Source organism: Chenopodium quinoa, unplaced genomic scaffold, assembly GCF_001683475.1.
Source record: "Chenopodium quinoa cultivar QQ74 unplaced genomic scaffold, ASM168347v1, whole genome shotgun sequence".
NCBI lineage: Eukaryota > Viridiplantae > Streptophyta > Magnoliopsida > Caryophyllales > Amaranthaceae > Chenopodium > Chenopodium quinoa.
In genome coordinates, this window is record NW_018743292.1 from 5,484,118 (window position 1) to 5,509,327 (window position 25,210).

Here is a 25,210-nt window from a genome sequence, read left to right on the forward strand (position 1 = left end):
AGAAGACACTAAAGTAGATATTTATTAAGAGATTTAAACGGATCTAACTGGAACATGGATAATTTTGTGCTCGAATTTGGTGATCTTAGGCACAGTTATGTAGAGAACACCATTCTTAAACACGGCCGTGATCTCTTCCTTCCAAGAGTTAAGAGGGAGTTGAACCCTGCTATCGTAAGGACTATATATCTTGTTTCCAAATGCATCAACTCCACCATCTCCCTTGATCACAAGCAAGTCGTCGACCACGTTCACATCGATGTTTTCAGCTGCAAGTCCTGGCATGTCGAACCACATCCTAATCTCGTGATCATCCTCGCTCGTGTTCCAGGGAGTGCGCACTGCAAATCAACAAGTATCTACGTTATGGTTTGTAATAGGCAATTTAGCAATAACTCAATAAGTGAGGTCAATTGAACCTTATTTCTTTTACTTGTATTATAAAATGCACTATCACTAACGTTAGATAGAATTGACAAGACTGACTCGTATCTCATTTACTCAAATCATATTACGGAATACCCTAATCATGTATTATAAATAAATAAATTAATAAAATAAAAGAAAATCATATAACCCTAATTATATATGACATGTACAAAATATGATGTTACAAGTTTACAACCCATAAAAGATTCATGTATGTACGTTTTACCCAAAACTAGATACTAGAAATGCAAGAACCTTTTTTTTGGTAAATAAGAAAAATAAAAAAAAAGGCAATTGTTAGGAGTGGAATACTTACCATAAGGAGAAGTTTCAAGGAGAGCAACCTTTTTGTGGAATTGATCAGCTGCTATGGGTTCCAACTTCTTAGGACTTCATCCTTGTTGGGCTCTCACCACCATCGAAGGGGTCTTCGACGATGGTGCTAGGGACACCATGGAACGTTGGCCGACCCCAGCTAGGGCCGGGCTGCGGCCGGAGACCGTGTGGTTTGACACCATAGTGGCAGCAGCAGAACATGTCAATGTATTGCTTGCCATAATTGAAGAAAATCAAATAAAACTTACTAAAATGATTAAATCACTAAAACAATAATGTAATAGAACTAAATAAATATTGCAAGTTGTTGTATGTATTGTTCAATCATTGGGAGGTTATTTATAGCTATAAATGGAGGTAATTTAATTTTACTTTGCTAAGTTTTAGTCTTTTTTGTAGGAGAAGCTTGTAATCATAACATTGATATTCTCTTTACTCAAATTAAAGCAAAGTAGTGCGGCTTCTCCTAGCAAAAAGATGCAGACACAGTACAAGTTATTAAAAGATAAGACAAATATTAGTACGTACAGATTTACTTTATTATGAGTACTTACAATGTTTATATATTTACTTTTCAAAGAGTTACATACGTGATTTGCGTCAACAGGGGGAAAACATTGAGTAAATAAAGAGAATGGAATTTCTACTATTTGATTTTTCCTCCCTTCTCGATTTTTATATCGACCTTAATACTTTCCATTTTCATTATTGATTGTTAGAATATAAATGTCTTGAATTACCTAATTAGCCCCTTTCGAACGACTATGTAAGCTCGTTTTTCAGGTTTTAGCTTAGGTTCATTTTTGAGCCTATTCCATTTTAGGTATTGGGAGTACTATATATAATTCCTTAGGGTTTAACACTTTAACTAAACACTATTATGTATCTTGTACTTTCCTCAAGATCAACAAAACTCCCCACTCATTTCTTTGTGGACGTAGCTAACTATCGTAAGTGATCCACATAAAATATGTACTCTTACTTGTTTGTTGTTTTCTTTAATAGTCTTGCGTCTGTTATAACATTGATCTTTCTAATTATGTATAATACGGATTACGTAGTACTACCATTTGTGGCTTTGTTAGTTATTCATTTTCTTTTGTTCCCTTTCGCCGAAAACTTCACAGATATACTCTTTTTGTTTTCCATTAAATCGGTTTTGAAGATACAACTGATAAAAAAGACACCCTCAACCTATGTTTTAAAAAACCAAAGGGTACTGAAGAAAACAGGTAATGTTCCATTTTCTCGAACAAAATCATTTCCATGTAAATATATACTTCGTATATATGTATGTACTTTGTACTAGTATTAATTTCAGCTATAGTTTTTTTTCCCCTAAATTAAAGTGTTATAAACTATGTAGTAATTGACTGTTATTATGTAAAATATAGTTAGATAGATTAATCACGTTATTTTTTATAATATCAAAATTTTATAATTTTTGTACTAATAGAGTAACAATCCTAATAAGTATTAAATAATTAATGATCAAAGTTGTACATTTCTTTAATGTTTTCAAACAATTAATACCAAATTACGCGCATTTGAATGACAATACTTGTGTGCGCAATCCATAGAGGATGTTGTTGACTTTGTGGTACGAGAATTGGGGACGAATGAAGTTGTGGTAAAAATTGAACAGAAACATGGAGGTACCTAATGGAAGACAAGATTATGTGATGATAAAAAAAAGGTGAAAAAGCTGGATATGTCACTACGACAAATACGTTTGGAACCCTAAGTCCCCGACCCTTCGTGTCTTCGGTCTTAAACCTGGCGATTCACCACTTTGTCCCTTCGCTTCCTTAAATGACATGTTTTTGAACCTCAAACCCGTCTCCAAATAAATCTCAACATGGCTCGGTAAGATTAATCACCGTATGATTGTGCAATTGCGCTAGCCTGGTGGTTTTAATGTAGTCCTAAGTAGGGGTGTACATAAAATACCTCAGACCGGTAGATTCAGGTTTATTCTCGGTCCTTAAAAATGTCCGGACCGAAAAACCGGTTATTATTATTATTATTTGGGTATAATTAGGAAACGAAAAGTTAAACTCTTCAAAAAATTGAACCTTTCCCCTAAAAAACACCCTAAGGGGCCGTTTGGTTGGGGTTAATAATCAAAGGGAATCGGAATGAACTGATATCATTCCCTTTGTTGTTGTTTGTTTGTCACTTTTTTGATTCCCTTTACCCATTTTTATTTTTGAGTTCACCCATTTTTAGTCTACATTGATTCCCCACCCCCCCTAGACTTTCCCATTCCCTTTCCCTAGCCACCATACCCACCACCGTCTACTAGCCGGAAGTTGCCCAACCACCTCGCCGCTGACCCAGTCTCATCGCCAGAGCCCGCCGCGCTTCCCCCCACATCTCGCCGGAGACCGCGCACCTCCCCCACCTCTCCCCGCAAAAATACCTCCTCTACCCGGAAAATCGTCCACCACCCACGCAACAACCCTAGAAACACTATCCCTCCTCCGAAAAACGTCGGCCGACTAGCCCGCTAGGGTTTTGAGGATATGGGGAAGGTCGGCCGACGTTTTTCGGGGGAGGGATAGTGTTTCTAGGGTTGTTGCGTGGGTGGTGGACACTTTTCCGGGATTTTTGCGTGGGTGGTGGACGATTTTCCGGGGAGGGGAGGGACGGCGAGGGGAGGGGGAGGTGCGCCGAGGGATGAAGATTCCCGTCGAGGTTGTGGCTGGGCGGTGGGGTGGCTCGTGGTGGCTGGAAAAGTGAAGAAAGGGGGTTGTGCGGTGGTGGTGGTGATTCCCTTTGTTTTTTTGAAAACAAACAACATACTAGTTGGAAAGGGTTTCATTCCATTCTCCTACTTTCCCTTTGTTCATTCCATTCCGATTCCCCTAGGCGAACCAAACGGCCCCTAAGTTCGATTCTCTCTCTCCCCGGCGATTCTCTCACCGAAATCAATTCTCTCTCTCACCGGCGACTCCTCATTCATAGTTAGAGTTTTTTTTTCCGTTCGTTTTTTTATACTTTCTCAATTTCTCAAAGTTTCAATCCAGTATTTCTCAATCATTGATGATTATTTACTTGGTTGATGTTTGCATGTTGATTTTTTGAATTGTATTACATGTTTTGAGTGTATTTGTATGGATTGTAGGGTTCCTTTGAATCTGTGGGTTTATGATTTTTCAATTGCTTTAATTCTCGATTTTTGTTTTTTCAATTCCTTTGATTTTGGAATTACAGTCTTGTTCGTATTATCTAAAATTCTTGCTTGGACTATGAAGCCTAACTAATCCTTGTTTCAGAGGAATCCCATTTCTTGTATTCTACCCACTTGAATAATGCCCACCACCTGTTCGACGAAATTACCACATTTGCTACTAAGCTCTAGTTTTACTATGTATGGACTTGGGTAATTCAGTTAGTGATGATTATAAGGTTGTTACGCTTTCGTATTATGAGTTTATGACACTGATAATGAGCATGAACCTAATCGTACTGAGATATTTGTTAATGTTTACTCTGTTAGAAATGGTACTCTGTTAATTTACAACCTGATTGTAAATTCACATCTTCCCTGCCCTAACCTTCCTTTTTGTTTATGCCCGAAAGATTAATTGTTTCATCTCTTTTAAATGTAGATGGAGAGCTCCCAATCCAAACGAACGCCCACTTATTCTCAAAATAAACACGGCACAATCACTTAGTGAAGTGGATGTAGAAGAATTGTATGCTACTTTGCCTTCGGGTAAGAAGTTAAATGTGGGGCGGGAATATCTACTTAATAGAAAGAATAAGAGGACAAAACCTTATTGGGAAGATTATTTCATTGAGTATGTTGAAGGCGGGAGACTGCGAGCCGAATGTAAGTACTGTGACAAAACCTATGCTGCTGATGGAAACTTTAATGGTTCAAAAAAATATTAAAAAAATGCATAATCATGTCTTAGTAATCCTACCAATGTAAATAAGGGCAAAGAAAAACAAACTAAATTGTTTTTTAATACAGAAAATGATAGTGGCAAATTTGGGAATGTTAACTTAAAAGAGATTGGGGAAGCATTGATTTACATGATTATTGTTGATGAGTTACCATTTAAACATGTAGAGAAGCCATGTTTTAAGCACTTAATGCAAGTTGCATGTCCACAATTTACTATTCCCTTAGCTCTCGTGTGACCATTGCTCGTGATTGTTTAAAGCTCTACTATAGTGAGAAAGAAAGATTGAGAGAAATGTTTAAAACTTGTCAAAGAATTTCTGTGACCTCAATACAACGAATCAATTATATGTGTCTTACGGCTCATTTTATTGATAGTGAGTGAAAATTGCATAATAAGATAATCAATTTTTGTCCAATATCAAGTCACAAAGGAGAGGCTATTGGAAAAGCCGTCGAGGCATGTTTAGAGCATTGGGGTATTGAGGATAAGCTTTTTACTGTCACTGTTGATAATGCCTTTTCAAATGATGTTGCTTGTATGCACTTAAGTAGAATGGTTAGAAGAATCGGATGTATTAATGATGGAAAAAATCTTCATGTTAGATGCATTGCTCATATCATTAATCTAATTGTGTGGGATGGAATAAACAACACGGTGTGTGTATTGATAGAGTTTGAAATGCCGTGAAATATGTGAAAAACTCTCCCGCTAGAATATCTAGGTTCAAAGATCTTGTGCAAAAAGCAAATATAGATTCCAAAGCTTCCTTGTCTTTTGATGTCCCCACTGGTTGGAATTCTACATTCACAATGTTGGACACAACTTTGAAATTTCAGCGTGTTTTTAGTGGGTTATCTCTTCCTGATGGAGAGGATTTGAATGATAATTAATGAAAGACCTCCCGAAGAAGAAGATTGGAAAAAAGTACAGAGATTGACTTTGTTTTTGAAGGGGTTCTATGTTTTGACTAAACGTATCTTTGGCTCTCATTATGTGACAAGTAATAGAGGTTTGAGTGAGATTGCTTCCATGTAAAATATGCTGAATAAGTGGGAGAAAAGTGGGGATTTGAACTTTCAAGCTATGGCTATTGCAATGAAACAAAAGCTTGATAAGTATTGGGGGAATGTGAATAAAATGAACAAGCTTATTTATGTTGCTTCTATTCTTGACCCTCATTGCAAGTTCATACTTGTTGAATTGACACTAATTGATATGCATGGAAAAGAAAAGGGTTCGAAACTTGCCAATGAGGTGAAGGAATTCACTTACACTTTATTTGATGAATATAGAAACATGTACACTTCTTCTATTTCTAAAAGTAACCAACAAGGAGATTCGATGCCAATAGATGTTCGATGTTGATTTTGATGTTGGTGATGATAGTGCCTTTGGTATAGAAGGGGGTGCCGATTACATGAAAAACCTTAGAGAAGTGGCAAAAAGATTAGAGGGGACAAGTGGGTATGTGATGAACGAGTTCGATAGGTTCTTACATGAACGCATAGGGCTGGAGGAAGAAGAACTAGATGCATAAACTTGATGGGTTATTAATGGTCATCGCTATCCGGTTCTTAAGTGCATGGCACGTGACATCCTAGCAGTCCCACTGTCTACAGTTGCGTCTGAATCCGCTTTTAGTACGGGAAGTCGTACTCTAGATCCATTTAGGAGCTCTCTAACACCTAAGGTAAAATTATGTTTTGTTATCAGGTTCCGTTTTGTTATTATTATCAGGTTCTGTTTTGTTACCTTGTTGATGACTATTCTTGCAAAATTCTTTGCTCGAATATGACAATGTGTTGATATTCCGTGAGTAGATTATAGTTACTAATGATTAAAGCTAGAGCTGATCAATAGTCCTAGGTGGATTTCATGTTTAACCGACGTTTTGCCAAGATCTCATTAGGATCACTTCACATCAATATGTTTAAAGTTGTGCTCACTTTTCAAGTTTTCATCCATTTTCTTTCCTGTTGTGCTTAGTGATTACTAATTAGGAATTTGAGACTTAGGAACTATAGCATGATTAACAGGATTGTATGAGAGCAATGGAACATATTGCATAAAAAACGGGACATAATTTTTTGGAAAATTGGGGTTGCATTTGCTTGAACTAAGATCAAGATAATTCCTTAGTCATTCATTATGTCAAATAGCCTTATCACGAGATCTAAGTACATCTTGAAGCTAATTGTTTTATGTAGTAATATTCTGCTTTTTGTGTTGAATTAGACTTCAGATGCCTAATTTAGTTAACTGATATATCTACATTACTAGAAGCTGTAAATTACTATCATAACAATGATTTTTATTTCTCATTAACATATAGTATTGGATTGTTATAATAATGAGGACTTTTAGCGCTAATATTAAGCAAGCTGCTGCCACTGAGGTTATTATGCCAGTGAGCTTCAGTTGCTGCACTATATGGTAATCACTTTTGTTTTCTGGATACAAATAATATTCTCAAAATTTCCCTCGATTTGACTATCGCTACTTACTAAACACTTTTTATTAGTTATGTAGATTATTGACAATGCCTCATAATCAATTTTATGTGGAAATTTAGTTGTATAAACTTCGATTTTGTTAGTATCCAAAATTCTGATTCAGGCACTAGCGATTCAGGCACTAGCTATTCATGCAGCAGCTCAATAAACTGCTTTTGTTATGCATCCAAATATTTAATACATAAATTATAAAAGAGTATATATAGTGAAGTAGATTGGACTATTGGAGGATTGGAGAGTGGAAGTTGGCTAGTTCGTCAATGTTGCGTACTTGCGTGTGATTGTTTCATATATTTTTATTATTACTTATTAATTAATGTTGTCTTTGTATTAAGATGGTTCAAGCCCTTATTTGTTCACAAGATTGGTTAAGAGCAAAGGGATTGCTAATTATTGATGTGGAGGAAACTTTGAAAGAGTTAGAGGAAATCGAGAAAGGTAGTTATGTTATTTAGCACTTTTACTTATTTTTTTTATTATTACTTATTAATTATTAATACAATCTAATATAATCTATTTTCGTTTTGATTTAGATGTGCAATGTGGTGATGTAGACAATGAAGTCATTTTTGTACACTCGTTGGTTTGATTCGTTTGAAGCGTGTGATTGACGGGAGATAAGGGGTCAAGCATACAATCTAATATAATCTATTTTGGACTTTATGTAACTTGTTAAATATGCTTTATACTATGTTTTGATGTATATAATAAGTAAATAACTATGTTTTGGACTAAAAAGTTTGTCCAAAAGAAGGTCCCGAAATAGGTCCATAAACAGGTCCAAAATAGGCCTTTATAAAGAAAGAAAAGCAAACCGGTCTAAACAGGTTTAAACCTGGACCGGACCTAATTTTTCAGGTCTGGACCAAAACCAGACCGGCAGATTCAGGTCTATTATCGATCACCGTAAACCGGTTCAAGTTCAATGCGTTTTAGGTCCGGTCCGATCTGGATCTGAACCGGTATTCACCCCTAGTCCTAAGTGTATGCAACTATGCATGTTTCTTGTAATTTAATCATCAAATAAAGTCGTACGTATGTGGTTTGAGTGAGATGCATTCGTAATTTAAATCATGAAATGAAGTCGTTGTATGTGCAAATATTGGCCGGTTTCACCAACTATTATAATCATACTCGGTCAAATTGACCTGATTTGAACGACTCGATTATTGTCACGTCTAATAACCACAAAACATCCTTTGTTTTATTATAGTATGTGGCTCGATCAAGTCCAACAAACAACGAGCTGAGTCATACAACTTAAGTTACAAAATACATTTCAAATGTATGTAGAAAGTGTTTGAGCTCCTTTCTAAATTACAAAGTAATAATACAAAGTATAGCTCTTACCTATTACACACCATTTATATGTATATATGTCTTCCACAAAGTTTATTATTAGAAGATTTATTTCACAAGCAATAAGTTAATTATGAATAATTTTAAATGGATCTAACTGGAATAGGAATAACTTTGTGCTCAAACTTGGTAATCTTGGGCACAGTAATGTAGAGAACACCATTCTTAAACACAGCGGTAGTTTCTTCCTTCCAAGTGTTAATAGGAAGTTGAACGCTACTATCATAGGGACCAAAAATCTTGTTTCCAAATGCATCAATACCCCCTTCTCCTTTGATGACGAGCAAGTCATCTATAACTTCCACATCTATGTTTTCAGCTGCAAGCCCTGGCAAGTCAAACCACATCTTGATCTCGTGCTCATCCTCAGAAGTATTCCAAGGTGTACGCACTGCACACGAATCACTGATTATGTGTGGGTATGTTTGAAAATCTAATCGTAATCTATTCTATATTTAGGAAAAGAGCCTGAAGAACTGTTTCTAGAGACAGTTAATCTATATACTTACAACATGTATGGTAGGCAGAGATAAAATGCGGTAGTTTCTTGTTTAGTTCCAAGTACATTATTTATTGGCATAAATATTAAATATTGCGCTCAATTTCTCAATTAAAGTGACAACATATATTTATGAAGAAAAGCGCGTATTTGGAGAAATCTATGTATGCATCTATGTGGATGGTTAAAAATTTAACTTACCAACTTTAGAAAGTGATCTATTATTGTAGTACGATTACATCTTTAAGGAGACGGGGTTGAATATTTACCATAAGGAGTGGTTTCAAGTAGGGCAGCCTTCTTGTGGATTTGTTCAGCTGACATAGGCTCAATTCTCCTTGGGCCTGACTGTTGGGCTTTCACCACCAAAGAAGGCCTTGAAAAAGGGGTCTTAATCGGTGATGGTGTCACCGAAAGCCCAGAAAGTGGGCCCAACCCAATTGGTAATGGGCTGGACGAGGCCCGGCTCGACACTAGAGTTGAAGCAGCAGAGCATGTTAACACTTTACTTGCCATCGAAGAATCAAAAAACCTAAACTTACTAAAAATAAACTTCACTAAAATTTAACAATTTTGTGAGATACATATAGTAAGTTAATTATTTATTCATTGATTGGGAGCTTATTTATAGATATATGTGGAGGCATAAATGGTAACTTGTTGAGTTATTGTCTTATGATGCTTTTTCTTTTTGCTATTGGAAGCCTCATTTCTAACATGGAGGCTTCTCCTTGCAAAAAGACTCGTACAAAATATGTGAAATTGAATCAATCCAAACCGAATAGGCTAAATTAAATAATTTTTTTATGACTAATGGTACTTGGTTATATATTATTTCCAACTTATTAATGATATTGCCAATGTTACATGATGAGATAAATCAATTATTGTAAATTTTAAATGATATATATATATATATATATATAATAAGTTGTTATAAATCTTAATGCATATATATTTTCCATTTTCCAGATATATAATTTAATCTTAATGCATTAATTATAATAAGTTGTTATAAATCCGCCTAATACAGAGTACTTGTTTTTGAGTATCCAACTCGATCAATTAATTAACAGTTTAATACGATATTACCAATCCAAACAATTCAATTTTTTGCGTGTCTTTATGTTGCGAAATTGGGAGATGCCTTGTTACTTTGCTTAAGTTTGTGGTAAAGACATCAATTCCACATACTTTTATCTTTTTTATATGCCAAAACCCCATTTATAGGAATTGAATATGATTCAAGTGCACATATCACGTGTGTATCATATATAAACAATGAATGTTTTGTTGACATGCGAATTATTATTTGCAAGTTAATAATTTTACGCTGAAAAATAAAAAAGATAAATATGCCTTATCACTTATCAGTGCAGTTAATAATTACTTTTTCTTAATAACTTTTTTAACTTCTTATAAGGCTGCATTATATATCTATATCATTTTTCTATATAAAAATTATGGTGTGGGAAGAAAGATAGTTTTGCCCTTTGGACCGTGATAGAGTATAAAATATATTTTTGGGCCTCAAACTATCAGCTTAACATTTTAGTTAAGTTGATCCTCTAACAAACTATAAAGGGTTGAGTTGGTCCCTGAGATGTCTGGTGTGATTGGAAATATACTAGGGGTGTGTTCTTTAGAATTTGTATATGTATGTGGTGTTTTAACTAAGGATCTGTTCTGTTCAACTTAATTTCATAAACAATTCATTTCATTTCAATTCAGTTCAACTCCAATCAATTCAGTTTAATTCAGTTCAGTTGTTTTCGGTAAATTAGAATAGGTCCTAATGTTTAATCATTGTATTTATTCTCTTTATTTCTTGTGACATACATCGTAGTAAAATTACTACAATATAATGTTTCAAAATAAACATCTAGTATGTTTGACTTGCTAGTATTATGTTCACTAAAAAGTGGCTCACTATTTGTTTTTCATTTCTTCTATAGGTAATTATGAGACTGAAATGAGTAATGATGCTCGATGAGGTTTATGTTGAACTAGTTTGAGTAATTTAATCATTCTATTAATGTTTTAAAGATATGGTTATTTTAATTTGGAGTTGGTTTGAACTACCATGTATTCGGGAAATGATTTTGGTACACCATAAGTTGATTTTGGCATACCCTATGTGAGAAGGCGTGCCAATATCAATTCAGGATGTGCCAAAATCAAATTCCCTTATATTCATATGAGAGTATGAAATCATATACGAGTAACATACTAATTTTTTCGCTGATTTAATATTTAGGAAGACTATTCAATAGACACTAAGGGCCCGTTTTGTTCACCTTATTTTCACTTATATCAGGTCTAATAAGTTCAGTTAAGTTCAAATAAGTTCATATAAGTTTAATTCAGTAAAATTAGGTTCAGATAAGTTCAGTTTAGGAAAAATAAGTCCTAATAAGGGTTAACCAAGTTCAAATTACAACTAAAATAAGTTTTAATAAGTTTAGATAACTACAGATAAGTTCAATTAAGTTCAGATAAGTTAAGATAAGTTCAGTTAAGTTCAAATAAGTTCAGATAAATAAAAATCAGGTGAATAGAACACACCCTAAATTTATAGCCATTATAATTATTTTTTTAATCTGAGCCCATAAATTTTATAGAAGCAATCTCAATTGTTCATTTATTTGACCTAGAGACGTCGAATTATATATAGAAAACTTGGGATATTGTTCATGATTTTTGTACACTATAAAATGTAATTATAGACGATTATATCATGATTCAATTCATTGGAAAATAGTTATATGAGTTGAAGATCGGATGAATATAACTAACACTCCCTAAATAACTGTTATTATATAAAATAGAAAAAATTAGCCACAATAACACCAACTATGATAAAGGTGCGTGTAGCATCACAACCTTTTAAGGGTGCGGTCCACAGCACAAACTATGTAATTGGGTGCACATATTAGCATAAATGACACTAATGAACTAAGGTTCCATGGAAAAAAGTGGAATATTCATTATTTTATAATTATTTAAACATTTTTTAAACTTTCTTGATTTTCCATCATGCGTGACTAAATTAGCCTTCCCTTCTATTTATTTATTTATTTATTCATTTAAGCATTTCTTAACCTCCACCATCTAAGCAGATTCCTTCAAAAAAATTGTGCTATTATTTTCCTTCATTCGATTCTTCAATTACTTTTTTCTAATATTGATCTCACATGATTGACTAAGTTTTCTTTCCCTCTCCACTTAGTCAAATACTAAATTGATAAATAAATAAAAATCATTCGAAAACCTTTATTCTACCAGATTTTCGGATACATACATAAGTAACTTTCTAATACAAAACCCCGCAAAATGATTCAAAATACTTAATTCAAACAACAATTTTAGAATTGAATTTTAAGATAGGCCAAATTGATTTTCTGGTTTTTGATGTACAACATTTTAATTGTGAAGGTTGAGAGAGAATAATTTAAAGGGAAAAAAATTTAATTATAATAGAAGAGGAAACTAAATCAATCACATGAGATGTAAAAAAAGTAATTGAAGAAATAAACGATAGAAAATAATGGCGAAAACTTTTTGAAATAATTCAATTTAATGGTGAAAATTGAATAGTGTTTAAAGTAAAACAATTAATAGAAGAAAAGACTACTTAGTTACGTGAGATGGAAAATTAAGTAGAATGGAATTAAACAAAAATATATATAAATAAAAAAGCATTAAAAATATTTAAGATTCCACTTTATGAAGAAATCTAAGTTTTGCCAATATCATTTATGTTGTTATGTGCACCCAAATGCTTAGTTTGTGATGTTGAGTGTACCCTCGAAAAGTTGTGCTGCTACACACACCTTTATTAGGTGTTGTTGCGGCTAACTTTTCCTATAAAATATTGCTAGATAGATTAATCGGATAAAATTTTAAAATTTTCTGCATTTTCACAAAAGGTATTACAAAATTACTAATGATAAAAGTTATGCATTATTTACAAACATAAAAGTTAATATTTCTATAATTTACACCTAATTAAAGTATGCGTTCGCAATCCTCAGAGGATGGTTGTTTTCCGGGCTATTTAGTTGTTTTGGCTATAGTATTATGGATGGTTGTGTGCAGTGGGAGTTAAGCCCCTTTTTTAAGGACAGTGGGGTGTTTACAATGGTAAGAGAGGTTACAGGTGCGGTTGTTGGGGGTTTGAACAAGAAGTTGGCTATGGCTAAGGTGAATTGTGTAAGTTGTTGGAGTGGTATGAGTTTGTTTTCTCTTCCCTCGGATGTAATGATTTTTGTGGTCATTACTCCTGATCCTTATTATCTGAAGCAGGCGCCCAAACTTTGTTTTGGGGTTTCTCGAGCCTCAACGTTGTCAAAGCTTTCTTGCCAACAAGGAAAGCTATTGATTGGAAGGTCACTAGTTCTAGTGACCCGTTTGATGACCTTACTTGGTGATGAGTAGATTCCGCCAAGTAAGTTAGTGCTAGCCATGGTCAAACAGTTTCGACTCCCTCTGTTGCCCTCTTCTTGGAGTGTAGTATGTTTTTGCTCCTTGGTTTGTAAGAAGTCCCTAATCTGTGACTTATTATCCGGCCAATTCAAGCTTACTTTCGTCTCTAGTCTAAAAAGTTGTTGTAAAGGCTTTAGTGTTAAAAGCCATATTTTAAGTTTTAGTTCTTGTTTTGTAGATTGTAAACTCTGATTTTATGAATACATTTGCTCTTGTCAAAAAAAAAAAAATACAATGAACAGATACATCATACATGGAGGTGCTGTGCTCAGCTAATGGCAGACAATAAGAACATGTGATAACAACGGGGAAAAAGTTGAATATCCCAGGCAATAATGCAGCAGTACGTAGGCCATATATAGAAATGATAGGATGAGAATATGAGATATACAGATGACAATTCAGTCCGGATCTGACCCTACTTCGCCCTGATTCGAGGAAAAAAAATTCACTCTGAGTCTAAGAAAAAAGTAATCCGAGTCCGACTCTGAGTCGGAGGAGGGTCGGAGTCGGATCCTACAAAAAACCCATGAAAAAAATCCGACTCCGACGGATCATATCGTGGATTTGGGTGTGGGTCATGGTGGCAATGGGTGTGGGTTGCAACGACCCAAATAGCCTAATTTCTCAAAGTATATTGAATAACCGAAATAAAACTCGGAGTTGGATTGGAGTCGGAGGCCGAATATTGAAGTCGGATCGGAGTCGGAATCTCGGAGTCAGATGTCGGAGTCGGATTCGGAGTCAGATTTAACGTCCGACTTCCTATAGAGTCGGAGTCGGAGTCGGAGTCGGATTTAACAGAATCCACTTCGTGTCCGATCCGTTGCCATCCCCATATATACCTATTATGCTGTGAACTAATGTACTATTCTCACCACCAACTAAGCTAGGCATCGGCCATAATTACGACGTCCTTTGATTAGCCTGCTAAGTCCCCGGCCCTTCGTGCCCTCGGTCTCAACTCGATCTCATTAACCCCGTCGATTCACCACTATGTCCCTTCGCTTCCTTAAATGAGATTAACCAATAACCATATGATGATTGTGCTTGTGGACTTGTGGTTCTAATGTAGTCCTAGGTGTATGCAACCATGCATGTTTGGTGCACGTTTCTTGTAATTCAATCATGAATAAAGTTATTAATTGTACGTGTTCGTTGTAAAGTGAGGTGCATTTTGTAATTGTTGTGGATACATAATTACGAGTACGTGCAAGTATCGTTTCACCAACCATAATTATAACTATATATTTTAATTGATATGATCTAATCTGTATGCTTTAATTGTCTCCTTTAATAATTAACCACATAACATCTTTGTCTTATAATATACTTCGTACGAATTACTCCCTTCGTTCCTAATTTTTTGCCCCATTGTCAAAATATGGATTAAATTTTGAAAATTTTGACCGTAAATTCTTGTTGTTCTTCAAAATGAAATATAATCATGTGGGATTTTGTTTGATCCGTCTCTTTATAAATTTAATTAATTTCAAATTTATATAATTTTTACGCGTAAAAAAATGGAGATATAAACGTTTTAATACGTGTCTTGGATACCATGCAAAGTCAAATAGGGTAAAAATAAAGGAACACAGGGAGTAATTGATAAGTGGCTCTGAGTCCAACACACAACAAACTGAGTAATAATACAGCTTACAAAATATATTTCAAAATTAAAATGTAGAAAGTTGAGCTTCTTTTTATTACAAAGTAAGTAATACAAAGTACATTTCTTATTACACACCATTTTTATAGGATAAATTTATATTGGTCTTTTGAAAAATTCACCATAATTGTGTCAAAAAAAAAAAAATCACCATAATAGATTAATAATGCATTATTATGCGTGATTGATTGGTTAGTTTTTCCACATCATTTTGGAAATAATAATAAGAATTTCCAAAGTAAGAGTGTAAGACATTTTGAAAATAATAATAAGAATTTCCAAAATAAGACATTTTGGAAATAATTATAATAATAAAAATTTCCAAAATAACAAAGATGATTTTTAAAATTTTGTATAAGAAAAGAAAAAGGAAATGAAAATGATGATATGGACAAACAAATTTAACCAATTATAATTCTCTAATATTAACCCTTTTCAAATGATGATATGGACAAACAAATCTAACCAATTATAATTTTTAATTTATAAATGTAATTATGAATACTATTAAATGGATCTAACGGGAATATGTTGAACTTTGGGCTCAGATGACTTGGTAATTTTAGGCACAGTAATATAGAGAACACCATTTTTAATCACAGCTGTAATTTCTTCCTTGACAGTATTAGTGGGAAGTTGAACCCTATTATTATAAGGTTCAAAAATCTTGTTTCCAAATGCATCAACATCCCCATTTCCTAAGATGATGAGCAAGTCATCTACAACTTCCACTTCTATGTTTTCAGCTGCAAGCCCTGGCATGTCAAACCACATCCTGATCTCGCCCTCATTCTCGGAAGTATTACAAGGTGTACGCTCTGCAAATTAAACGAATTATTGATTAATTTGTGGCGGTATGTTTGGAAATCTAATCTTAATTTATTTCAAATTTAGGAAAAGAGCCTGGACAACTATTTCTAGGAAGGGATAATCTATATATACTTATTACTACACGTATGAATGTATGATAGACAGTAATAAATTGTAAGAGTATTTTTTTTTTTCAGCATAAATAGTATTAAATACCGCTCATTAGTTAATGCATGATAACATAGATTTACGAAGAAAAACACAATTTTTTTGTATAATATGGCTAGTTGAAAAAATGACATACATATTTAGAAAATTATCTAGTACTCCGTATTTTTTTTTCCAATGTTTAAAGAGCAATAAGGACAAGTAATAAGAATGATATCTTATTAAAAAAAAGAAATAAGAATGATATCTAGTATTATGACACAAATTAAATACTACGTCTTTAACATGTATCAAGGAGATCTCACCTATATACGTCACCATTGGCTCAATTCTCTTTGGACCTCCTGTCTGTTGGGCTCTCACCACCAAAGAAGGCCTTGAAGAAGGGGTCTTAATTGGTGATAGTATCATCGAAAGCCCAGAACGTGGGCCCAACCCAAATGGTAATGGGCTTGTTGAGGCCCGGTTCGCCACTGGAGTTGAAGCAGCAGTGCATGTTAACATTGTTAACACTTTACTTGCCATTGAAGGAAAAAAAAAAGTTAAACTTGCTAAAAATAACCTTCCCTAAAAACAATTTTTGTGAGATAAAATTAGTATGTTGCTTGTTTATTCACTGATTGGGAGCTTATTTATAGATATATGTGGAGATATAAATGGTAACTTGTTGAGTTATTGTCTTGTGATGCCTTTTCTTTTTGCCTTTTCTCAAAGTTTTATTTTACCACAAAAAAAAAAAAAAAAAAAAATCTAAAAATTGTTTAATTTTAGATGAGATGGATATGCTCTTTACCACCAAAACTTCTCAAAGTTTTATTTTACCACCAAAAAAAAAAAAACTAAAATTGTTTTTCACCACCTGTCAAAAAAATCATTAAATTTAACGGAATTTCAAAAATTCTTTGATTTTTGTGCCAAAGACATGCTCTTTAATGGTTTTGGGGGTTATTTTATTCCTTAGGTTCCAATTTGAGGTCAGAATTGACAAAAATTTATCACAAAATGCCTCTTTTTGCCTTCTAAAAAATACCTCGATTTGTGTGAAATATGCAAAACAAGACACTTGCGAGCATTTTTTGTCAATTCTGACCCCTTTCAAGATCGTGTGTAGCGCATTCCCTTAATTAGTACTCGTATGTAATAAGTTAAAAACATATCTTATACTTCCTCTTTTTTTATTGCACCGTGAGGGATTTTACGTTTGCCAATGCATTACTTTAGCTATTAATATCTTCGATTATACTTTTGTAAAAATTATAAAAAATTTAATATTTGAAAAGTAGATTTCGAGACGAGTCTAATTAGATCCCATATTAATTTGATATTTTTCCTAATGGATAAATCACAAATAATGGTCAAAGAAATTAAGTGAATAGTGTAAAAGTCCTTATGGTGCAATAAAAGAAAAACGGAGGAGGTATTATGTCATAAGATACCTCCTCCGTTTTTATTTAGTTGACCCCTTTCTATTATCACGCTTGCCAACGCATTATTTTAACGATTAATATATCTGATTCTCGACATTGTAAAATTATAAAAAGTAATTATTAATAAAATATATATTGAGATGATTTAAACAAGATTCTACTTGACTATATTCTATCGCGTAGCTATAAATCACAAAAGTTAGTCAAAGTGTAGTTCGTGAATAGTGTTAAAGTCAAATGACGTTAACTAAAAAAAACAAAGATAGTATTAATTAAGCAACAAAGTCATACAACTTGAAATATTCAAGCAAAGAAGTATGTAGAGAGCTCTCTATCATACAGTAATTATTCAAATACAAGTTTTTTAAACACACACAAAACCTAGTCTCCCATATAGAGTATTGAAGACATTTAATTCATAAATATGCAATAACTTGTGAGAAAATTAATTAAACGGATCTAACAGGAACATGAATAATTTTGTGCTCAAATTTGGTGATCTTAGGCACAGTAATATAGAGAACACCATTCTTAAACACGGCCGTGATCTCTTCCTTCCAAGAGTTAAGGGGGAGTTGAACCCTGCTATCATAAGGACTAAATATCTTGTTTCCAAATGCATCAACTCCACCGTCTCCCTTGATCACAAGCAAGTCGTCAACAACATTTACATCGATGTTTTCAGCTGATAGTCCTGGCATGTCAAACCACATCCGGATTTCGTGCTCATCCTCATTCGTATTCCAAGGGGTACGCACTACAAAAAAAACAAAAAAAAAAAAAAAAAAAAAACACAAATTTAATCGGAGCCTTGGATTTATAGTCTTAACTTATTATCGTAATCTTATGGTATAATTTAACCTAAATTATATATAGACAAGTCCCCCCGCCTTTTTTTTAAATAATTGGACTACAAAAATAGATTGATCCGTACCTAGCTTATTAGCTAGTATAGAGTAACATAATACAACTATATGAACCGAACCCCTTTTTTATATATATATAGACAAGTCACATGTGAGAAATAAAATCAACTAAATAACTCCTATGTTACTATGTACATACAATTATGTTGTCAAAGTTGGTAAAAAAAATGTAACTAGTTAAATATAGAAAGATTCACACAAGAATAACTTACCCACTGTGGTAAAAAAGAAAAAGCAACCTTTTTTTTCATGCAAGTATAAGAAATAATTAAGAAAAACTTCAAAAAGCAGTTGAAGGAGTGGGATACTTACCATAAGGAGAGGTCTCAAGGAGGGCAACCTTTTTGTGGAAATGGTCTGGTGACATTGGATCCATTTTCTTAGGACTTCCTCCTTGTTGGGCTCTCACCACCATTGAAGGGGTCTTCAATGATGGTGTTAGGGACACCCCGGCACGTTGGCCGAAACCAGCTAGGGCCGGGCTGCGGCTGGAGACCGTGTGATTTGACACCATAGTGGCAGCACCAGAGCATGTCAATGTGTTGCTTGCCATTGAAGATAAGTTAGTAAGAGCTTACTAAGACTATAATCAGGATATATTTAGGTAGCTCACTAAAACAATGTAAATAAATGTAACTGCAAGTTGTATGTTTGTTCACTAATTATTAGCTTATTTATAGTTATATGGGGAGATATATTAATTATAAAACGGTTGAGTTTTAAGTCTTTAACTCTTTTTTGTAGGGGAAGCCTCATTATTTCATCATATTGATATATATTCGATCTCTATATACTCAAATAAAAGCAAAGTATATTTCCTAAATAAAAATTGAAATTAAAACATTTAAAGTAAAGTAGTAATGCAGCTTCTGCTAGAAAAAAGATGTAGAGTACATTTTATATACTACTATTATAACATGTTATAAGTGTCGTCCTATCTATTTACGAAGCACTTTAAAGAGTTCTTTACAGTTTGTATTGTCCAAATCTAGGAAGCTGAGATTTGTTTGTCAATGTGTTTGAGAAATTAATGGAGTAATTATGGAGAATGGAATTTCTCCTCTTTGATGATTGAACACAAATTATTTAATTTTACGTGAGAATCTATATTTAGGCAATTTAGTTGTAGGGTACATCTAAAGCTAGATATATATATCCAATATTTATATTTTACATCATAAATCATGATTACAAATTACAATAATTTAATATGTAGATCAAATACTAACAATTCCTACTCTTTAATAGTAATTGTTCCTTCATTCTGAAAACCTCTAATTGCTCTAGAAGCTAAGTGGCGTTTCACGTATAGCACGCTAAAATGATATTGAGGGTGCCCTAATAATGCAAATTGAACAATAAATTCATGCAGAGATTAGTCCGACTTGAGAGTGAGGGATAGCTCAAGTGATTAGAGCTCCCCTCCTGGTTCCAGACGATCGATCATGGGATCGATTTTCATAATTCACCCTTGTGACTCTCTAAAAAAAAAAAACGATAAGGTTCGCTAGATAAGTCAAGTTAGTTAAATTCAGGACTATTAAGTGAAGATAAGATAAGCCAACTTTAGAATATAAGTTAACTTTAAGGTCAATAATCTCGTGTAAAGTGAGCTTAAGTGAAAAAAACATACGAACCCTAATGTACTTAATTAGCATAAACTTTGAACGCAGTAATGTATGATGTATATTCTACACACAATACATGGATCTGTAAGCTTGTCATGAGCTAAAGTAGGATGCGTCGGTGATAAATGGATTGAGCCATGTGTATATCTCTATCCAAAGTTAATAAAATTCCATTTTATAGTAGTATACTTCCTATTAGTACTGTAATACGAAGTATAATTTTGGCTTTATTTTTAGCTTTTGGCTTTTACATAGTATACACTGTATAATCCTATATGCTTTAAGTACATTCTAATTATTTCCTAACTTGTAAATATTTCTTAATACTCTTACGTGGAAAGGAAAATTGCTGTTATGCTTTCCAAATGTTGATTTCATGTCACTTATTGAACTTATCCTATCTAAACATAAGGTATTGTCGTGTTGAGAAATGAGAATATATCAAAGTTTAAACTTATTATTAACCCTAAATTTATTTAACTAGAACTTATATATAAAATTATGTTCACTTACCTTCTTACAATCAAACCTGAAATTATAATAAGTGGACGTAAGTAGGTAAGGAGAATAAAGAGCCTAAGAGGGAGGATAACGATCACATTGAAAATATGCAAGTAAAAGTCCTTGTTGATTGGAAAACATTTATACACTGTTATTAGCAAGCAATTTAAGCACCATGATTAACCAGCAGAATAATGATGAATGAAAATAATTTTCACAACCACATAATATCGATCATTTGTATAATTTTATTTATTATTAGTATAGGTAGCTCCAACAAGCAACCAATTTATATAACTTTAGTACATACAATTTTAACATATGACTTGAGCTTCTCTTTTACACATTTATTCAAAGCATATTTCTTATGTATGAAGCAATCCATAAAGTTCAGAAGACCAATTTCACTAGCAAATGATTATAGTTATGAAATGGATCTAACAGGAACATGAATAACTTTGTGCTCGAATTTGGTGATCTTAGGCACAGTTATGTAGAGGACACCATTCTTAAACACGGCCGTAATCTCTTCCTTCCAAGAGTTATGAGGAAGTTGAACCCTACTATCGAAAGGACTCAAGATCTTGTTACCAAATGCGTCTACACCCCCATCTCCTTTGATGTAAAGCAAGTCATCCACAACCTCCACTTCTATGTTTTCACCAGCTAGTCCTGGCATGTCAAACCACATCTTGATCTCATGCTCGTCCTCACTAGTATTCCATGGAGTGCGCACTGCAAAACAAGTTACAGTTTTTTCAGTAGGGTTATGTTTGAATATCTAATATTGTCCTTCTCTTTTTAAATTTCAGGAAATCAAAGGTGACTAATTAGTATATGTGACTCTTATTTCGAGATAGATAAAGTATGCTTATAGTCTATTTTATAAATTAAGTGTGTGGTGGAAATGAAGCGATTGGGTTCTATTTTATTTTATACCAAGAGAAAATTTTCATGGTATCCAATAATATAACACCTTACACCTTTAATTTGAGGTACATTTTTTTTTCTTAAATTTTTAATTACTTGTATCACTTTAGAAGAAAAACTGAGTGTAATTGATATATTATAAAGAAAATAACACGTATGTGAAAACATAGCTAAACGTTGAACTTACCAAATTTAGAAAGTGACTTATTATCATGGTACATCCATAAGAGATGGAACGAGTAATGTACTTCATATTAAGGAGAAAAAGAATCCTCATCACCTGTGTAAGATAGCAAAGCAGTTGAAGGAGTGGAATATTTACCATAAGGAGAAGTTTCTAGTAGGGCAACCTTTTTTGGGATTTGTTGTTCAGATGAGATTGGCTCAATTCTCCTCGGTGTTCCACTTCCTGCTTGTTGGGCTCTAACCACCATAGAAGGTCTTGAAGAAGGGGTCTTAATAATTAGTGATGGTGCTGTCGAACGGGGGCCCAACCCATTTGGTAATGGACTGGATGAGGCCCGGTTCGACACGAGGGTTGAAGCAGCAGAGCATGTCAATAATGTGCTTGCCATTGAAGAAGATTTATGGTGAACTTAATAAGAAAAAACAAACCTTTGGAGCTTATTTATAGATATGTATTGAGATATGGTTACTTGTTGAGCTTAATTATGTATCTTCTCTTTTTGCTATGAAAAGCCTCATTTCCTAAAGTATTGAGGCTTATCCTAGCAAAAACATGAGCTTCATGTTCGTACACTTTATGAGTATGTACTTATATTATACTCGTAGCTAGCTAGACTGTACCGATTATTGTTTAAATATCCTTATACGTATGATGTAAACTAACAAATATTCTACATAAAATTGAATGGACTTAAAAGAAATTTCCAAACAATATGGCAAAATCTTGTATGAGACAGACTTATAATAATTTATTGTGATATCAAGGTGACTTCTTCCCGTTTTAATTTATTGTATATACTTGTATAACTTTTACAGAAGAATACATTACTTTATAATGTTATCCAAGCATGCACTCCAAGTTTGTGCGTGCCTTAATGCTCGGAGTGTGAGATGCCTCGTTACTTTGCTTAGGTTTGTGGCAAGACATCAATTCCTTCTTGAAGTACTTTTTGTGTTTCTAAATGCCAAATCACCAAACATGTGTTTTTACAAAAATGAATTTCATGTTGACATGAGTGACATGAGAATAATTTATTTGCAAGTTACACTTCCTTGAATATATATATATATATATATATATATATATATATATATATATATATATATATATATATATATATATATATATATATATATATATATAAGCACTCATGAAATAAATTTGAGAAATGTCAATTTCCCTCCATCATATGAAAAACGAAATACTTTACTAGACATTAATGTATCAACTAGACACCAAATTAAAATAGTTAAACCTCTAAACTAATCAATTAGTAGAAGCAGAATTTTTACAAAGAGTAATAGCCTCTTTCAAATCCTTCTCCCTGATAACTTCATCACTACTAGTTCTCTTATGAACTAACGTACCACCTTAATTCTTTAGACTAGTTATTGTTCTTGTACCTAGACTTAACCTCGTGCCATAAACCAACACGACACCTTACCAAGTGAATTAAATTGGGCATCATACAAGTATTACTCGATGTCAATGATGATTTCTTACATTTGCTAGAGCAATTGTTATTGCTTGGTGGCGATGAGAATGTCAATGATGATGGCGATGATAACGACGACAATGATGATCGTAATGACATAGGTGAATCGTAATCACTAGAAGTCGTAGTGGATGTAGACAATGTAGTATTGGAGCATTTACTTGCTCTCTTAGTAGAAGGATAACCTAGATGCATCACATAATACATCTTACCTTAACCCTAATGATGTATATTTTTTTAGGTGAAACATTTTCTGTATCCCTTCCAAACAAGTTTCTAGCTATATGAATTGATCAATTTATAAAAGGAGAAAATTCTTGCTCTTCTATTTTTACTGCTTAAATTCAGGCTAATAGTTTCCATTCAATTTAAATTTAAATTTGAAATAAGTATATGTTTAAATATTTTTGTTACTATATATTTTCCGGATTGGTAAAGCTAGAGTTATGGAAAAGGATAGACTTTTGATTTTAAAATGATATGTTTTAAAGATTTTTGAGCCTTAGTTTAAATTAGTTATTGTTATGAATGTAGATTCAGAGTCCATATTATTAGACTTGTCAAAAATCCACCCAAAACAATTGCAATTAGCTTGATTTTCATATGAAATTTATTTTTGTTGACTTAAATGACCTTTTATAAGCACTAAACTTAATTTTTTTTTTTCTTAAAAAAAGTCTTACTATTGTTGGATTTACCATGGTTTAATTTGAATCAAACAACATTTTTATGGTTTTGACTATGGATGATTATATGTATTATGATTTATGACTACTAATTGGGATCGAGTTGTTATTTGACATATCACTTGTAAACATCTCTTAACTTGTTAGGTGGATGGAAACCCTAATATTTCTAGGCCTCTACAAGCATTCAATCGTCAACTCAAAATTGAAATCAATCATCCAATTTGAAAATTGAATTAACCCACTATTTGATTCATATTGACCGATTGAAACTAATTCTCACCTCCGAACCAACGTTTTCGATGGTGTCATCCGGCTCATCCAAATATAGTTGACACAATAATAACAACTTCAATTAAAATTAATACTAATTTAAATAAACAAAGTACAAAAGATACAAAAAGCACTTACATTATTATCTCTAAACACAAAAATTATAAAACCTAATCAGTTAGCTCTATTCAATCAACTAAAAGCAGCAGATCTCTTACAAAAATCAATAGCCTCTTTCAAATCTTCCTCTCTAATTTCATCACTTCCTTTCCTCTTATGAACTAAAACTCGAGAAATATTAATATCACTACAAACTCCTTTACACTTGCTTTGTTTCTTGTTATTAGCCTTAAAACATCCCATACAACTAGACTTAACCGCGTGCCACAATTTGCCATGACCGTGACACATTGCCAAGTGAACTAAGCAGGGCACCTTAGACGACGATGATGACATTGACAATGATGATCGACCTTTCCTTGTAGATGATTTCTTACTCTTACTAAAGCAATTATTTTTGTTACTACATGGTAACGACGATTGTAATGGTGATGGCAATGGTGATGATGATGATGAGACGGGTGGGTCATCGTGGCACGACTCATATCTAGTGGGCGTACTAGGAGCATTGGAACTATTATTACTTGGGGTGCTTACATTAGTAGAAGAAAAAGATGTCATTAAGTCTAACACCCATTCATCTTGTAATACGTCATAAATCAACCCTAATGATTTCACCTCTTCCATATCTCCGATCTATTAAAGATTGAACCTTTATACTTGTATTTTTTGTTTTTGTGTATTTTTTTTCTTTTGATTGTTGTAGTTAAATTATTATGATGGAATAGATTTATATAGTGTGTTGGTTTAATACAGTAGTTCTTTTTAGGTTGGTTTAGGAAAATAGCAAAATAAGGTGATTAATTTTACTGCTAAAATTGAGGTCTTTTGTTTCCATAATTGAATATTTTG

The 25,210-nt window shown here is 33.3% G+C and overlaps 4 protein-coding genes and 1 long non-coding RNA gene across 7 annotated transcripts; 1 reads left to right on the forward strand and 4 right to left on the reverse strand.

Moving 5' to 3' along the window:
• The first annotated feature begins 3,656 nt into the window (after nucleotides 1-3,656).
• On the forward strand, nucleotides 3,657-8,231 carry LOC110736621. 2 transcript variants are annotated; one of them, XR_002514263.1, is made up of 4 exons: nucleotides 3,657-3,749; nucleotides 4,380-6,372; nucleotides 7,531-7,633; nucleotides 7,729-8,231. It is a non-coding gene; the product is annotated as an uncharacterized LOC110736621 (long non-coding RNA). The 2 variants fall into 2 exon arrangements; XR_002514262.1 differs by having other exon boundaries at nucleotides 4,380-4,603.
• A 146-nt stretch (nucleotides 8,232-8,377) lies between these two features.
• On the reverse strand, nucleotides 8,378-9,660 carry LOC110736029 (small heat shock protein, chloroplastic-like). The gene is made up of 2 exons (XM_021916187.1): nucleotides 9,323-9,660; nucleotides 8,378-8,945 (listed from the first exon to the last, which is right to left on the reverse strand). The coding sequence occupies exons 1-2, from the start codon at nucleotides 9,567-9,569 to the stop codon at nucleotides 8,638-8,640; spliced, it is 555 nt and encodes a 184-aa protein (XP_021771879.1). The 5' UTR covers nucleotides 9,570-9,660; the 3' UTR covers nucleotides 8,378-8,637.
• Nucleotides 9,661-15,714: 6,054 nt separating this feature from the next.
• On the reverse strand, nucleotides 15,715-16,689 carry LOC110735854 (small heat shock protein, chloroplastic-like). Its single transcript, XM_021916033.1, has 2 exons — nucleotides 16,491-16,689; nucleotides 15,715-16,025 (listed from the first exon to the last, which is right to left on the reverse strand). The coding sequence occupies exons 1-2, from the start codon at nucleotides 16,687-16,689 to the stop codon at nucleotides 15,715-15,717; spliced, it is 510 nt and encodes a 169-aa protein (XP_021771725.1).
• A 1,166-nt stretch (nucleotides 16,690-17,855) lies between these two features.
• Nucleotides 17,856-19,203, reverse strand: LOC110736622 (small heat shock protein, chloroplastic-like). The gene is made up of 2 exons (XM_021916889.1): nucleotides 18,851-19,203; nucleotides 17,856-18,369 (listed from the first exon to the last, which is right to left on the reverse strand). Exons 1-2 carry the CDS (start codon nucleotides 19,089-19,091, stop codon nucleotides 18,062-18,064), a joined length of 549 nt encoding a protein of 182 aa, XP_021772581.1. The 5' UTR covers nucleotides 19,092-19,203; the 3' UTR covers nucleotides 17,856-18,061.
• A 1,692-nt stretch (nucleotides 19,204-20,895) lies between these two features.
• LOC110736030 (small heat shock protein, chloroplastic-like) lies at nucleotides 20,896-22,334 on the reverse strand. Of its 2 annotated transcripts, none has more exons than XM_021916188.1 (2): nucleotides 21,920-22,334; nucleotides 20,896-21,402 (listed from the first exon to the last, which is right to left on the reverse strand). In XM_021916188.1, exons 1-2 carry the CDS (start codon nucleotides 22,170-22,172, stop codon nucleotides 21,092-21,094), a joined length of 564 nt encoding a protein of 187 aa, XP_021771880.1. In that variant the 5' UTR covers nucleotides 22,173-22,334; the 3' UTR covers nucleotides 20,896-21,091. The 2 variants fall into 2 exon arrangements, with proteins under 2 accessions (XP_021771880.1, XP_021771881.1); XM_021916189.1 differs by having other exon boundaries at nucleotides 21,785-21,928.
• Nucleotides 22,335-25,210: the final 2,876 nt, after the last annotated feature.